Raw genomic sequence first — 17,818 nt, forward strand, 5'->3', positions numbered from 1 at the left:
TGTCCGTATCCTGGAGAAGACACGGACACACCTGGCCTGGAAGTGGAGGGGACCGAACGGAAGTCGGAGGCTGACGCTCTGGCGTTGGGTGGGGTGCGGGGGGAAAATGTAGCCGGGGGAAGAGACGGGAAGAGCGGAGGAAGATGAAGCTACCCGTGTTGCCGCCTGCGGCCTGCAGAGGGCGTCGCGTGCCCGCGGTGGGCACCGCCCGCCTCCCGCGGCTTTGCTCCGGAATCGGGCGCCCACGGCGCGCTTTGTGACGCAGCACGCGCGTCGGTCTCGGTCTCGGCTGAGCCGCGCGGGTCTCGTTCGCCCGTGGCCACGCCGAAGTCTTCACTCTCGCACCCTTTTGCATTGTCTCTCAGTGCTCCCAGACAGCGCCCCCGAACCCAGCCAGACGGGGTTTGCCACTGTAGGCAGCCCTGTCGCCTCGGTGCCCCAGCCCCCTAGCACAGTGCGGGCGCGGGACGGGAGCCTGATGGTATTTCGAAGCGGAAGCCTAACTGGACGGCCGGTTCCCAGGCTCTGCTTGAGCACTCTCTCGAAAGTCTAGACCAACAGACGTCTCGGGTTCAACGCATCTTTTGTGTGCCCTTTGCCCTTGCTGATCTCGAGTGGACAACTAGCACACCACTTCTCCTTTCTCTAGACCCGCCCACATGACACCTGTTTAGAGGTTTTTTTTTTTTTTTTTTTTTATTCGAGACAGGGTTTCTCCGTAGCTTTTGGTTCCTGTCCTGGAACTAGCTCTTCTAGACCAGGCTGGCCTCGAACTCACAGAGATCCGCCTGCCTCTGCCTCCCAAGTGCTGGGATTAAAGGCGTGCGCCCACCACCGCCCGGCTAGAGATCTTTCTTGAAATCGTGAGTCACCACCATATGTCTATTCCTGGCCTTTCCCATTATTCTCATCACTAACCCCCTTGTTTGACTTTTGGTTTGAGTAGCTTAGTTAGTTGGGGCTTTTTTTTGTTTGTTTGTTTTTGCTTTTAAGACAAAGTCTTCCTATGCAGCTCAGGCTGGCCTCAAAATCCTCCTGCCTCAGCTTCCCAAATACTGAGATATGACAGGTGTGTGCCACACCACACGTGGTCACTCTTCATGATACAGCTACCCAAAATGTTTTTTGTCTCCCTCACCCTGAAGACGGGAACGAACCAATTCTGACTTGTTCTCTTTTGGCCTGATAGGAAAAAAAATTGACACTTTAAACAATATTGTCTTCCTCTCTCGAAATGCTCACAGAGACCTGCACAGAGTTTTGTCTCCTAGCCGATTCTAAATCTCAAGTTGAGAAGACTTATCACAATCCTCATTTGTCCTTAAGTTAATTCTGGTCTTGTTTTCCATACATGCACTGATGTCCCCACATCCCAATTGTGTAGAAATATCTTTGGCAAGAAAATTTCACTAGAAGAGGTTCGGAAGATGGATGCTGTCTGCTTACTAATTTACAAAACACGAAGCAAGAACCTACTATCCATATGAAAGAAGAGAAACTATTAAGGGACTAAGAATCACAGCTAATAAGGAACCAATATGGCACTAAAGATCTCAGGCTTCCTCTTAGTTGACCACATCTTTCATCCATTAATCCACAAATTACAAATCTGAGAATTCCTTTTTTATTATTTGGTTTTTTGAGACAGGGTTTCTCTGTAGCTTTGGAGCCTGTCCTGGAACTAGTTCTTGTAGACCAGGGTGGCCTCGAACTCACAGAGATCTGCCTGCCTCTGCCTCCTGAGGAGGATTCTTTTTTGCTTTGCTCTCACCCTCTTTCTAACAATTTACTGGCAGATAATGTCTCCGAATACTTCTTCCACTCCTTTTTAATTTATTTCTACTCTTTTGGTTGTCCTAACTATTGCAACCTTCTCTATTAGCTTCTTTGTCCAGAATCTTCTCTGTGCAGACCATGCACCCCAGAGGCATTGAAATGGCTTCCTTTGTCTGGTTTTATGTTTCCCAAGGGTTGAAACAGCCACTTTGCTTACAAGCCTTTACTATTCAAGAGCACTCCCAGTCAAGAGTGACTCATTCCTCACTTCTTCCTTCCTTTCCTAGTTTCTTCTCCTGTTCCTTTGACAAAATACTTGGACGAAAGCAACTTAAGGAAAAAGAGTTTTCTTTTGTTTTTCTGGACTGCAGCTCGAGATACAGTCCATTATACTGGCAACCTCAAGGCAGAAGGAGCTTGAAGCAGCTGGCCAGAGTACATCACGTTCAAGAAACAGGGAGCAATGAATGCTTGCTAGTGAGAAGCAACTTTCTCCACTTTATACATGCCAGGAACCCTGCCCAGAGAATGGTCCCACGCATAGTAAGATGGGTCTTCCCACAGCAATTCACCTAAAGGGTCATCACCCAGGGCTCAAAGGCCCACCCTCAGGTCATTCCAGGTCCTGTCAAGTTGACAGCTAATACTGATCATTACATGGCCTGTCCTTTTTTGAGATGTTTGCCCATTCATGTTCATACCATGTAGGCCCATATTTCCACATGGTGTGACAGCCAAGTTCTCAGGCCATGGTGGGTATCCCAAGCAGTCACGTCTCCTGCCAGACAGGCTGTCACTACCTAACAAAAAGTCAGGATGTGGTTTTGCTTCTTTCTCTGTAATTTGGAGGATGCCTGATAGAGATGTTAATTCAAGCCTACGTGACAGCTAGCATACACAGCAGACAGGTAGTTGTGGACATGACGAAAAGCCATTCACCTGGTTACCTAGGAGACAGAATGCTAATGTATTTCCCCTAAGTTAAGTTTTGGTATAAAGACTGTTTGGAGAATAAATGAGAGGAATTCTTCAAGATATAATGAGGGATCTCTGAGAACCTCCCTCCCGATGAAACCATGTGAGTTTTGTCTTTATTCCTGTCTCCTCACGCCAGTCCAGAGAGAGATAGTTTATGCTGGGGTCTGGTAGAGAAATAATTTATGATCCGGGCTAGCACCGGACTCTGTACCATAATGAGAAACCAAAGATTTTCTAAAATGGGTGGAAAGAGAAAGAAAATGTGGGGTTTACAGTGTGATGGTAAAGCAGCCTTATTATAAAGGAAGACAATTCTGATAAACACTACAAAATGGAAGAACCTTAAGGACCTTATGCCAAGTGAAGAAGTCAATCAGAGAAAGACAACTACCGTATTCTTCCATTTGTGTGAGCCCACGGAGTGAATCAAACTCACAGATGTAGAAAATAGAATGGTTGTTAGCCAGAGTAGGGAGATGAGCAAGAGCTGTTATTTAGTGGATGTAGAGTTTGGGATTTGGGGGACAAACAAGTGTGGGAGACCCTGTTTCACATCAACGTAACTCCACTTAACACTTGAACTGTACACCAAAAAAGCACCAAGATACTAAACTTGGTAAGTGTACTGACCACAAGGTTTTAAAATCATAACTTTTTTAAAAAGTTTCTACCACTATGGAAGATGGCTCCTCAGGTAAAGGTGCTTGCTTCCAAGTCTGACCACTTGAGTTCCAGTCATGGATCCACATGGTGGAGGGAGAGAACTAACTCCTGCAAGTTCTCTATGACCTCCACATGCATGCTGTCATGTGCACATACCACACCATACACATGCATGCTGTCATGTGCACTTACCACACCATACACATGCATGCTGTCATGTGCACATACCACACCATACACATGCATACTCAACTTTTTATTCTACCATTACAGAATATCCAGTATTCTGATTTTTAAATGTATAATGAAAAATAGCCAAAAGAATTAATACTGTATTAATAAAGGCATTTGCCCTTATGAAATGGGAGGAGAGGATTCAAGTACTCACTTCGTCTATTTTGATATTTGTTAGGCATTTTCAGAAGACATTTTGAATGTAGTTTTTAAAAACAATAAAAAGGAGGTTAACTGAACAGCTTGAACTGGCATTAGGTCAGTTAATGCAGCTGGATAAGGCAGTTTGTGCTGTCTAGTCCAGTGCTTGAGAAGCTGAGGCTGGGGGATCAGCACAAGTTTAAGGCCAACCTAGGGTACATAGTGAGTACCAGCCTGGGCTACAGAGTAAATACATGTCTGGAAACAATCACTGATAACATCTTTAAAAGGATCACTGATTTTGTCTTCAGGTATTCTATCTGTGCCCTGTGCTTCAGGACTGCAATTCCAGAAATAAAAACAGGATCCTATAAACGTGGGCCTCGAAGTTCTTCTGGTGGGATGCTCACTAGATGAACAGAAGCAAAGCAAACAGAAGAGCGATAGCACTGCTTTTAATCTTGATGATGATGGAGGATGGTTGATAGTGAAGAATGAGATGAGTGTGGTGATGGTGACAACGGGGCTCAGCTCATATTCTTGTGGGAAAATCACATCACATGAGATGGATACTGCCTTCTCCATTTCACAGTTAAAGAAGGCAAGACACGTAACCAGCTGCAATGCCTATGAAGCACAACGGTATTATGGCAAAATATCCATAAAGGCACAAGAGTGGCTCTCACATTGGTGGTAGCTAACAGCACTCAACAGCAGCAAAATCACACCCCGTGTTAGAAACCCTAGCCCAGCTTCCTGGGACTAATGAGGTCATGGATCATAGATGAGAATCTGTTGCAACCATTTTGTTAGACCAGCCTAACTCCCAATTATATTTTATTTATTTTTTAAAGATTTATTTATTATATATACTGTATTCTGTACCAGATCTTATTACAGATGGTGTGAGCCACCATGTGGTTGCAGGGAATTGAACTCAGGACCTTCGGAAGAACAGACAGTGCTCCTAACCTCTGAGCCATCTCTCCAGCCCTCCCAATTACATTTTAAATCGTATTCTTAAACTTGCAGGTAAAGGTAGCTACCACTCCTCATCAAAGAAGCCAGACAGTGGTGGCTCACACCTATAATCCCCACACTCGAAAGGGAGAGGTAGGTGGATCTCTAAGTTTGAGGCCAGTCTGGTCTAGAGAGGGAATTCCAGGATGGTCAGAGCTACACAGAGAAACCCTAGGAGGAAGCTTCTCTTTGCGGCAAATGAAGCCCACGGTGGAAAACACAGCTGGACACAATGTAGAGATCAGTGGATCTGCCCAGCCCCAGTGGAAACCGATACAGCACAGCTCCTGCGTCTACGGCTCAGGGAACATCACAGAAGAGGAAACAAAAAGATCGTAAGAACCAGCATGTCAGGAAGTCTGCTCTGAAACAGTCTCTCCTAGACAACGCCGGTATCAACAGACATGCTAACACAGAACTGGGGCTATCTCCTGGGTCCCATCCCTAGAAAAAGAACTGCTGAGAGGGAGAATTAGCCTCTTCCAGGGATGAGCCTCGTTACTGGGTATCCAACACAAAGTCGTCAGCCCTGAAGTCATATGCCCACAAACAATAAAAACAGACTCAGCAACTTGTATTTCATATATTTGTGCATACACACGTGTGCGAGTGTCTAACAACAATAAAAAGAGGCTATCAATTTAAGAGTGGGAGGTGTTAGCCGGGCGGTGGTGGCGCACGCCTTTAATCCCAGCACTTGGGAGGCAGAGGCAGGCGGATATCTGTGAGTTCGAGACCAGCCTGGTCTACAAGAGCTAGTTCCAGGACAAGGCTCCAAAGCCACAGAGAAACCCTGTCTCGAAAAACCAAAAAAAAAAAAAAAGAGTGGGAGGTGTGGAAGGAGCTTGAGGGAAGGGACTTGGGAGGGGCTAGAGGATAAAAAGGGAAGGGGGAAGTGACATAATTCTACTTTAGTTAAAACTATTTTGTAAAAAGGGAGGTAGAAAACTGAGATGACATCATTCCAAGTCCACATGGCTCTGGTCTCAGGCCCAGGCATAAGGACGATATCCGGGAGCCTCTTTCCTGAAGGCTCTTCCTAAGATTTACAGGAGCCCTGAAATTACCTCCTCAGCTACGGAACAGAAGTGACTGGGCAGAACAGAACAGAGTCTGGGCCAAGGATGGCTTCCAGTAGAAGGAATGGACTTCAAAGGCCTGTGCCCAGTGATGGCTCATAGACAACCACGAGCCGAGAGAAGTCCTCAGCAACCAGGTAAAACGTGCCCAACCCTCCAGTAGTCACGGGAATGTCATCGGGGATGGAGGGAAGAGGGCAGGCTCTTCTCCAAGCAGGTCTAAGGGTTACTAGGACTGTAATAGATTTGTGACCAAGAGTGCTCAGAGTGAAAATCCCCACAGTGTGCTCCATGCAAGGAGTGGAAATCAGTGAGGAAACCAAAAGGTGACTTTTGCAAAAACTTTTAAGGTTGTTTGGGTCCAGTTTCAGATTCTGCTCCTTTGGTGCCCTTTAACCCGCGCCCAAGACTTCATGCAGGGAGCAGTCCCAGGCCCTATCCTAGCTTCTTCCATTTGTTTACATTTCTGGGTCTCCCAGTAAATAAACTATCAGCCTCTCAAGGGATTTGGTCGCTTCAGGCTACCTATCCCAGCACCAGGTTTGGTGGATCTAGGAAATACTGAACGGATTGGCATTTTCCTGCTGAAATCTCTCTGCTGGGCCTTGTACCCACAGCAGCGGTTCTGTAAATTCATGCCCATCCCTGTCAAAGAAGCTTGCTCTCCCCCCAAGAGACCACTTTTCCTAAAGAAAGTAACATTTTACACTTTGTAGGTATTCTGTTAGGACATTTGTTGTGTATGATGTTTTTTTTTTTTTTTCACATATGTCTACATTTTTTAGACTTTTACCAGAGACACTTCTTCAAATAGAAACTCCTATCCTAATTTCTCTTCCACCATCCTTTAGCTGGGCACCAGGGTCTGTACTTTTTGGACAGGACATTGTTCAGAGAATGTCTCCCCTTCAGCGGACTGGTGCTCCTTAGCTGCTTGCAGAGGGGCAAACCCAGGCTACCCCTGAAGAGGAATCAGCAGGGCTGTACTGGAGACCTCCGGTCCCTCTTCTGCTTCTTCTTCTTGGCTCTCTGGTCAGTGTTGATACCAGCTCTCTCCTTTGGATGTGCCTGACTTCTCTCCCCTTCACTCTCTACTTCCCAAGTCCTGCTATCATCATCTTTATCGCTTACATCCAAGACCACCTCCTCAAGACACTTCTGTCTTTTCTTCTCGCCTCTTCTGACCTTTCTCTCTCTCTTTGTTAAGCCATCCTTCTCTTCTTCATCTTGGGTGTCCAGGTCCTCCCCACAGTGCTGCAGCTTCTTGCTGCTTCTCCACGGGTCTATGCCTGCACCACTGTCCACTGCCTTTGGCCTGCCTGTCACATTTCTGCCTCCTTTATCACAGACTTCCATCTCCCCCTCTTCTTCATGGCGCTGCCTCCTCTTTTTCTTCTTTTTCCTAGATGACTGATCAGACTGCACTGTGCTCAGCTCTCTAGGCCCACTTTCTCCTTCAGCTTCTTCCTCCCCACTTCCTACACCCATTCCCTCTTTCTCTTCTTTCTGCCTCCGTTTCTTCTTCCTGCTTTTCTTAACGCTCTGGTCAGTGTATTGTAGGAGTGCCTCACCTACATTCTTTTCAGGTGTTACAGCCTCTTCCTCCTCTCTCTGTTTCCTCTTTTGTTTCTTCTTTCTCAGGAGGGCTCCCTGTCAGTCTGTGGTTGAGAGGTGCCCACATCCTCCGAGCCTTTGAACGGAGCCAGGAAGGCCTGCTCTTGGGCCTCCAGGTGAGCAAATTTGGCCCTCATTGTGATTCCAATCTGGGCAGCCTTGTGTGCTGTTCGCCCCTTACAGGCTTTGAGTAGCATCTCATCAGTCAGAATCTTTGGAGGCAGAGGCTCGTGGCTGCCATCACTGCTGCTCGCTCTTCACCTGAGGTCAGTGTGGCTGTCTTCACAAACTTCTGGTATAGCAGATTGGGCTTGGGGTGATTTCGCTGGGTGGTCTCCGTGGAAAGACGCACTCCATCCTTCCCTGTGTCCACTACCAAGCTGGCTGCAGTCTTGTTGAAGAGATCACTCCACCAGTAGTTTGTAAACTCCTTGGCAGGGTCATGTCCCACCCCATGGGTGTCTTGCTTCAGGGTCACCTTGAGGGCCTGGGTGATGCCATTCTCGTTCCGGCCCAGGCCCTTGCCTTCAGTCCATCCATGTTTTAGCAGCTGCTCTTCAGCAAACTTCGTCCTGCGACTCTTGACCTTTGGGGTGACACTCACGGTGGGCAGAATCTTTGTCCTCAGATTCTCACCAGGGAAGACGTGGTACCATCCTTCAGTGCATGATCCTCTCTGTGGAAGCACGTGTCGCGCCAAGCATGGGCGTCGCCATCCTTGTGTATGATGTTTTGCAGATACAAATATTGTGTAGTTCTGCTGTTGAGATCAAATTGTGTCACTTATAGCTAAATCCACAAAATATTTTCCCTCAGGGGTTGAACTTGCAGCAACCATTGTGTGTTAAATATGGACTGGGGTTGGGCGTTGTAAGACAGAGGACAAGGCAAGCGATCATTTGATAAGCAGATGAAATGTGAGGGCAGTGACTATTGGGCGGACAGTGTCTGCCTTATGGCCTCTGGCAAGGTCACACCAAGGATCCAGCCTTCTGAAGTCACCTCCTCCAGTCAAACCAAAATCTTTAATTTCTCCTGAACTGCAAAGTCTCTGGTACTTTGTTCATGCCACGCCTTTGTTCATGCCAAGACTTTGCAGGACAAGCAGTGGTGAAGCACGCCTTTAATTCCAGCACTCAGGAGGCAGAGGCAGGCGGATCTTTGTGAGTTCGAGGCCAGCCTGGGCTACAAGAGCTAGTTCCAGGACAGGCTCCAAAGCTACAGAGAAACCCTGTCTCAAACAACAACAACAACAAAAAACAACAACAACAACAACAGCAACAAAAAACAAAACAAAAAACTTTGCAGGAACCCAGAGAGAGAGATTCCTGTGAACTGAAGAAATAAGAGTTAGGCCCAGAAGGGTGTAGATTCCTGTGAACTGAAGAAATAAGAGTTAGGCCCAGAAGGGTGTAGAGGTTCACAGGGATTACTTCTGAGCCCAGGAAGAGGCTAAAAGGATCTCACTCATTAGGAAAAAAAAAAAAAAAAAAAAAAAAAAAAAAAAAAAGCTTGTGTCTTCAGGCTTCCCCTGCATTTGAGGATCACTAGGGAAGGTGACAAGCAGAGAAGAAAACAAATATTGCAATCCCTTTTTTCTCATTTGACCCTCAAGCCAACAGCAGCGTATTTGGATTAATCCACCCATATTTCTTCATTCATCCATATAAATCTTCTGAACACCCCCTACAAAGTACTCAAATGCTGAAGATGTAAAAACAGTACAAAACAATTAAGGTAGTCACCAATCTGATTACAGAGGAAGGTCAGGTCAGGCACCCTCTCCATTATTGCTGGGAGTCTTAGCTGGGGTCATCCTTATGGGTTACTGGGTGTTTTCCTGGCACCAGGTTTCTCCCTAACCCCATAATGGCCCCCTGTATCAAGATATCTCTTTTATTATTCTCGCCTTTGTTCCACCCCCAACTTGACCATCCTGATTCCTCATGTTCTCATCCCCGGTCCCCTTTCCTCTACTCCCCAACCTCAGGTTACCCAGGACATCTCACCTGTCTTCTCTTCCCAGGGAGATCCATGCATCCCTCTTAGGCTCCTTCTTGTTACCTCGCTTCTCTGGAGCTGTGAACTGTAGTCTGCTTATCTTTTGCTTTACATCTAAAATCCACTCAGGAGTGAGTACGCACTGTGTTTGTCTTTCTAGGTCTGATTGCCTCACTCAGGATAGTTTTTTCTAGATCCATCTATTTGTCTGCAAATTTCATGCCACTCTGTTTCCCCCCATTGAGTAAAACTCAATTGTGTAGATATACCACATTTTCTTTATCCATTCTTCAGTTGAGGGGCATCTAGGTTGTTTCCAAGTTCATAATGCTTCTATGAACATAGTTGATCAAGTGTTCTTGTGGTATGATTTAGCATCCTTTGATGCCCAAGAGTAGTATCTCTGGGTCTTGAGGTAGATTGATCCCCAATTTTCTGAAAAAAACTACCATCCTGCTTTCCAAAGTGGCTGTACAAGTTTGCATTCCCAAGCCTTTAATTCCAGCACTTGTGAGGCAGAGACAGGCAGATCTTTGTCAATTTGAGGTCAGCCTGGTCTAAAAGAGCTAGTTCCGGGACAGGCTCCAAAGCTACAGAGAAACCCTGTCTCGGAAAAAAAAAAAAAAGTTTGCATTCCCACCAGCAGTGGAGGAATGTTCCTCTTACTCCACATCCTCTCCAGCATAGGCTGTCATTAGCATTTTTGATCTTAGCCATTCTCACAGGTGAAAGATGGTATCTCAGTTCTTTTGATTTGCATTTCCCTGATAGCTAAGGATGTTGAATACTTCTTTAAGTGTATCTCAGTCATTCGAGATTCTTCTGTTGAGAGTTCTTTGTTTAAATCTGTAGCCCATTTTTGAATGGGATTATTTGGTATTTTGGTGTCTAGTTTCTTGGGTTCGTTATATATTTTGGAGATCAGTCCTTTGTCAGATGTGGGATTGGTGCAGATCTTTTCCCATGCTGTAGGCTGCTGTATTGTCTTATGGACTGTGTCTTTTGCCTCGGTGTCTGTGTTGCTGGTGCCTTCATCCAAGAACTGTTGGAAGCAGACACAGAGATCCACAGTCAAGCACTGGGCCAAGCTCTGGGCATCTAGTTGAAGAGAGGGAGGAGGGATTATGTGGCCAAGGGGAGTCAAGATAATCACAGAGAAACCCAAAGAAACAGCTGACCTGAGCTTGTAGGAGCTCTCAGACTCTGGACCAACAGCTAGGGAGTAGACATGGGACCAGCATAAGCCCTCTGCATGTGTGTGACAATTGTGTAGCTTGGTCTTCTGTGGGGCCCCTAGCCCTGGGACCAGAACCTGTTCCCTAGCATATGAGCTGGCTCTTTGAAACCTATTCCCTAAGGTGGGATGCCTTGCCCAGCCTTGATGCAAGTGGGAGGAGCCTGGTCCTGCCTCAACTTGATATGTCATGCTTTGTTGACTCCCATGGGAGGCCTTACTCATTCTGAATGGAGACAGAGAAGTGAATGGGGTGGGGGGGGGAGGGTGTAAGAGGGAGGTGGTCAGGGGATGGGAGGAGGAGAGGAGGGAGGGGAAACTGTGGTTGGCATGTAAAATAAATAAAAAATAGAAGAAAACAATGGAAGTCACTGACCTCAAGCACAAAAAGATGGCCTCTTTCAGTGTAAAGCACAGAGTACTCTGGACGTCAAGGATATCCAGCTAATGCAGATATGAAGAATTAGGAAAGACCTAGGGGTCAAAATTAGGACTGATTGAAAATGAGACTCCAAGTTAGAAATTTAGTTCTCTGGGAAGTTCATTTTGCTCTAATGGAGAAGTCTGGGGTAAAAGTGACCTAGTAGCTTAAGACCACAAAGTTCACATGCTCCAGAGCTTCCATCCTGCTAACCAAATGGTTGCTCTAGCTCCAGCCATCGCCTTGTCTTCATTCCAGACATTAGGATGAAGGAAGTGTCAACACAGAACTAGAAAGAATAGAGGTCATCACGCCAGGTGCCCCCTTACATTGTTTGTTTTGTTTTATGATTATGATTGTTCTGTTGGCATGTGTGTCATGTATGTACCTCGTGTGTCCATAGTCCTGAAATTGGAGTTACGGTGGTTGTGGACCACCATGGAAGTGCTGGGACTCAAATCTAGGGCCTTTGCAAGAACAAGTGCTTTTAACTGCTGGGCCATTTCTCTAGCCGCAGAAGTCCTCTTTTCAAAAAGAATGTTCTCAAGAAGCAGCTACGCTCCTATATGGCATTTCACTAATCAGAACTTAACCCGTAGAGTCCTGCCTATCTTTAAGGAAATCTGGAAACTCTATCTGTATGAATCAGTTCTTTTCCTTCATCATGTGGGTCCTGGAAATTGAATTCAGATCATCAACCTTGGCAGCAAGCACGTTTACTAACTGAGCCATCTTGCTGGGTCCATTGGAAATATACTTATTCTTCTAAACAACCGATGCCCATTTAACTTGAACTACAGGCTACCAAAGGAGGTCTATTACTACAGAAGGGGGAGGGAATTACAGATGAGGCAATTAAGAGACTTCCATATCTTCCCAGAGTTAGTGAAATCTTAGAAAACTCTGGAGACTGGATAGAAGTTGTTGCTCTTATCGCAGAAAGAGAAACCAGAGGCCTTAAGATGCAGAAGACCACAGCACATTTCTTTTTTTTTTCCTTTTTTTTTTTTTTTTGTGAATGAGTGTTTTGCCTGCATGAGTGTCTGTGAATAGTTTGTGTTCCTGGTGCCTAAAGAGCCAGAAAAGGGTGCCAGATACCCGGGAACTGGAGTCACAGACGATTGTGAGCTGCTGTGTGGGTTCTGGGAATCGAATCTGAGTCTTCAATAAGAGCAGTCGGCATTTTAACCACTGAGCCATCTCTCCAGATGCCATAGCACATTCTAGAACTTCTTAGAATGAAAGTGGAGGGAGAGCGTTGGCTGCTTTTCTCATTGCTGTGGCAAAACACCTGACAGAAGCGGCTCCAGTGAGGAGAGATTTATCTGGTTCGTAAATTCAGTGGGTGCCATCCATCGTGGCCCAGAAAGCATGGCAGATGGAATGGCTGGAACAGGGCGGTCTGTGGCTTCAGGAGCTGTTGCTGCACGGTTTGTTCACACCTTGGCAAATCAGAAAGCAGACAGTAGGACCTGAAGGAGGACTGAGCCATAATCCTCAAGGCCCACTCTCGGTGGCCTTATCCAGGCCTCATGTCCTCCACCTCCCCAAAACTGCACCACACGCTGGGGACCAGAAACACATGAGCCTGTTGGGGACATTTCCCAGTCAAACTCTAACAAAGTGAACTTTGAGGAGGTAAGAGAGGTAAGCTGGAGGCCAGGCTTCATTACTCACAGAGACTTTCGAGAGCAATGGGAAACAGCCACTGCCCTCTGATAACTCCTCAGAAGAGAACCTGTTCAGGGTCCCAGAGCTCCTGAAGCCGACCAGATCCCAGATCTGCCTAAGCAGCAAAGCCCAGACTCCTACCTCTCCTGCCTGTCCTAAAAGAGCTGGCAGCCCAGCTGGGAAAAAGCGATCAAGTATGATCTATGCAAGCAGCCCAAGCTGGTATAACATCCTGTGCGGTACTGACATTTTTCAGGTCCTTCGTTGCTCAAAGTGGGGTTGTCATGTGGGAGTGAGAAGTTCTGAGAAATTGAGGGAAACAGCTTTGGGGATTCAGAGAGCAGCGGCTCTCTTTCTTCTCTGTTCTTCTCATCCTTTACACCAAGTCAAAGTGCTTTAAAGGGTGCCTGAAACTCAGAGGAAAACTGTCTTCATTCCCCGAGCCCAGCACTCAGGGGGCGGTGTCAGTACCTGGAGCTGAAACTGGTGTCCCTGGGAGAAGTGGGGCTGATATTCTCTACTTCCCGACCAGAATGCAGCTTCTCCCCACAACTTCTCAGGCATTGGGGGCGGCAGAAGACCTTAGCAGGCAGACAAGTCTCAAGAAGCTATTCTGGGTAACAGAACAGTCTGTGAAGGGGCGTGGAAGCATCAGGAACTTTAGAAGCTTAAAGAAGGTAAGTCCTCCAGGGTGAACGGAGGCTGGGATGGCTGGCCGCCGCTCCGGGAAATGAGGCTAGAGGGATGAACTGGCTCCAGGTTATGGAATGCCTCGTTCCTCACCGCGAGGAATAGCCAATGAGCTTGTCATGCTCTTCCAAAGAGGGCCGTGTTACATAACAGTGAAGAGAAACACGGTTGGAAATAGAAATGGGACTCGATTCGCCGGAAGCTGGAGGAGCTAGAACTTAATTTGCAAACCTGGGCACATCGCTAAGCTTCCTATCTGCTGAGGCAGATGATGGCAAGGCGCACTTTGCACCTGCCTTGCAGACCTGCCGGCTCCTGGGTCTGCTTTCTCAGCTCCAGCACTGGCTGTGTGCTGCTCACCCTGAACCTCCGCTGGCTTCTGTCCCCAGACTTTCCCACTTCCTCTGTCCCATTCTCCGTTCATGTGCTGTAAAGGAACACAACCTTGCCTCAAATTTATCAGTGCGTTGTCCCAAACCCGACTCAATACTGATTGTCCTTTCCTAACGAGGGGAATAACCTTTTTTACAAATGTCCCACGGCCACATCAATGGAATTTTCAGTACTTCCTCAGAATGGAACTGGGTATGGGCGATCTGCACCAGGCGTCTAAGCCCCTGCAGTTTGAACAACCACCTCTGGCTACGAGAATTTGCACTGCATGGCTGGCTTTGGGATCAGAGCCCTAGGCGGTCCTCCCACGTCTACTCTGACCAGATTCCCCTCTGCTCAAGACCCGAGTTGATTGATTGCCCCATTTAACACCACTGCCCCAATCTTTAGAGAGGAAGGCGGTGTGTTTGCTCTTCTTCTGAGAAAGGGGCCCAATTCATTCTTGTCCAAGCAGGATAATAAATAACCTGTCCCTTTTGGCAGGGAGTTTATTAGAGACTGACGGGACATTTAACAATAACCGGGGGGCCTGTGATTTATTAGGTAGGGAGATTTGTGGTGTCTCTAAAGCCGGGGATGTGGAATTTAATTGATAAAGCGGCTGTCACCCTCTATGAAGTGTGCTCAATAGAATATGCACCAGAAGAGATTCTCTCTGGGGCTGTCAGGAAGCATTTCTACTGATCATAGCCGCCTCCTAGGCATGGTGAGGTCTGCTGGATATCGGAGTGAGAGATAAGTGGCTCAGAGGGGACCCTGGAGAGGGCACAGAGATTGCTGCACCCGTCGGTTGCTGGGCCTATGGAAGAGTATGACACAGATGAGCAAAGGAAAAGGGATTTCACGATCCTCGGTGAAGACTCCGCTCAAGAGCCCTTTGCTTTTCTTCTGTGAACTGCTCAAGAGAGCGAGAGGCGCTTAGCACCTACAGCCTAGAAAGAGGGAGAAATGAAAGGGTTACAAGTCATGAAAGATTCATTGTGGAATTCTAAACTTTCTGGATCAGAGACACCTTTCTCTCCTCCGTTGCCCTGCCCTCCAGCCACTACCACCATCACCATCACCAACACACACACACCACCCACACACACACACCAGCATGACCACTACCACCATGCCACTTACTTCACACTCAAGTATTCCTGGAAGCCCTGGTAGCAGCTCCTGCTGTCACTCCTACTTTCTTGCTAAGAACAGAGCCACGGAAACCAGGATGGATAGAGCCTCACCTTGCTCCTGACATTGTCTTCCACCCTCAGATGTCCCAGAATCCAGGATGAGAGCCTGGACACAAATGCTTGCGCTGGGGTGGGGTGGTGTAGAGCACCCAACCACCTACCCACTCTTCCACCTCCGCCTGCCCGCTGTCAGGGAGACATTTCCATCAGAGAAGGCAGAGCTCTGTCCTTAGGCCGCCTTGAGCCTTTGCAAGGCAGCGCCACTCACGGTTTGCTCTCTCCCCACCCTCTGGGTTTCTGCTCAGCCTTAAACAAGGCCATGTAAGGCGCGGAGAGGGGCTTTCTGCAGCCAGAGCCTGTTTGCCTCCTCTGATCCTCCCGCAGCTATTCTTAGGTCCCAGGAGATTGGTCTGCCCCCTTGCTCCCTCCAGGGAAAGGGGGAGGGGGGAAGGCAATAGCCAGAAAGGAAATAATTGTCACTGTCTAATCTGCGCCTCGGTGGTGACACTGAGGGACCTCTGAGTGGGATAGATACAGCAACTGACTTGATCAAATCAATCCTCTCCTGCAACCTTGTTAAATTAAACTGACAGCTCCGAGAAGAGGAGGGAGGCGGCAGGATCATCGCCTCTGCTGCGGTGGGGCGGGCGCTGGTAAGAAGATCAGACAGAGGCAGAGCATCAGGTCCTTTCCCTTATTTGCTGACTGTAGGGAGGTGATGGGATTTGTGGCTGTGCCCTGCTGAAGGATCTGTCTGAGCCCAGGCTGTGGAAACTGATGCAGAGGCAGACTGCTGCCTCCCAGGAAGCCTGGCAAATTCCCCTGGCACTGAGGCCTCGCGCACATTTAGAACGCATCTTGTGACATTTCTAAGGGTCTTCGTGTACTTTCCCTCAGTGACAGGCAAGCAGCAATAGGAGGGCTAGCTTCACGCTGCTGCTAAAGAAACGGAGGCAGTAAAGACTAGGGAGCTGACCTACAGTCAACCCAGGAACCCAGGCTTCTTGCTTCCTAGTCCTGGCACACACTGCCTCTAGTTTTGCACCATATGGCAGGATTTCCTAGGATTTAGTCCCTAGAGATTGCCCTTTTCTTCCACCCACTAGAATGTAAGCTGCGCAGCCTGCATACTGGGCCATCAGGAAAATGCCAATTCCCAAACGGCCTTGCGCAGCCTACCTGCAAAACACATGGCTAGTTTCCAAAGATGAGGAAGCCATTCCAACATGCTCCTGTCCCTTGCTCACACGCCCAAGCCCTTCCGCATCATTTCCACTCACTCTAATTGTAATTAAGGGCAGGCAAGGTGGGAAGATATTGTTAGCAGCCCCAGCAAACGGCGAGAGTAGGCGGACAACACCGATACCCTGCTGGCTTCTTCACCTGTCACCCAGTTCCTCACCTGCCAAAGCTCATTTTCCACTCGCCAGTAGGTGTGAGCTCCTTGGGTGTCTGAGCCACGCATATGCTCTCACGCATGCACAGGGACAGAGCACCATTGTGAGCAGAGCCATTCCTCACCCGCATGGCCTGGTTCTCACTTCAGGTACACACCAATGACGCTGTTGACACATGGCCCCTCTCAATCTCTTCTTCAGTAGGGAGCACACGGGGCTGGGGATTCTGCCAAAGACGGCGAACACCAATCACTGGGCACAGCTGGGATCTTGTCACACCTTGTCTCCCAGGCACGCTCATTACACACCCCATGCTGCAGGCTAGTTAACGAGCAGCCTGCAGACAGAGCAGAGGTGGCAGATGTGCTTAGAGAAGATGTCCTTTCAGGAGGAAAGAATTATTTATTTGACTCTCAGTTTGCATCCCTTTATAGAAGGAAGTCAGGGCAGAAACACAAGGCAGGAACCTAGAGGCAGGAATGGAAGCAGAGGCCACAGAGGAACACGGTTTACTGGCTTGCTCTTCATGGCTTGCTCAGCCTTCTTGCTTATACAGCCCAGGACCACCTGCCCTGGGGTGCCATGGCCCACAGTGGCCTAGGCCCTCCCACGTCAGCCATTAATCGAGTAAATGCCTCACAGATTTACCTACAGGCCAGTCTCATAAGGACATTTTCTCAACTGAAGTTTCCTTCTTCCCAGATGACCTAAGCTTGTGTCAAGTTAACAAAACAAACAAACAAACAAAAAACTAACCACCACAGAAGACAAACAACTGGAAACGTCATCAAGGGGAGTGTGTGTGCCATGGCAGGCTTACATTAACCTCATTGCCCACGTCACCACTCATGCCCTGGAAAAGGCTAACAGTACACAGACAGGGGATATTAGACAAATACTACTAGCCTCTTAAATTCCGCCTTAGTGTTATGATTGGCTACACCCAACCCCAGCATCTCCAGTATAGCTGAAAACATTGAATAGGGCATTTCTAAGGAAAGGATTTGGATTCCTTTAGAACAGTGGTTCTCAACCTTCCTAATGCTGTGACCCTTTAATACAGTGCCTCTTATTGTGGTGACCCCCAACCGTAAAAGTATTTTCATTGGTATTTCATAACTGTAAGTTTACTACTGTTATGATTTGTAATGTAAATATCTGATATGCGACCTCCCAAGGGGTCTTGACCCACAGGTTGTGAATAGCTACTCTAGAGGGGAGATGGAAGGGAAGGAGGTCTTGTCTGGGGGGTCAGTGGTCACAGTCCATTGGGCATGATTCCTATGCTAATTCTATCATTAGCATCTTGGTAACCTTGGGCAGGTCAC

At 47.7% G+C, this 17,818-nt stretch overlaps 1 protein-coding gene across 1 annotated transcript; it reads right to left on the bottom strand.

Moving 5' to 3' along the window:
* Positions 1-149: 149 nt before the first annotated feature.
* Positions 150-16,620, bottom strand: LOC130889329 (G patch domain-containing protein 4-like). Its single transcript, XM_057792981.1, is given in 6 exon segments — positions 150-446; positions 6,879-7,529; positions 7,532-7,755; positions 7,758-8,181; positions 14,699-14,810; positions 16,496-16,620. Coding segments are annotated over 6 exon segments (1,833 nt in total).
* Positions 16,621-17,818: the final 1,198 nt, after the last annotated feature.

Source organism: Chionomys nivalis, chromosome 18, assembly GCF_950005125.1.
Source record: "Chionomys nivalis chromosome 18, mChiNiv1.1, whole genome shotgun sequence".
NCBI classification, from domain to species: domain Eukaryota; kingdom Metazoa; phylum Chordata; class Mammalia; order Rodentia; family Cricetidae; genus Chionomys; species Chionomys nivalis.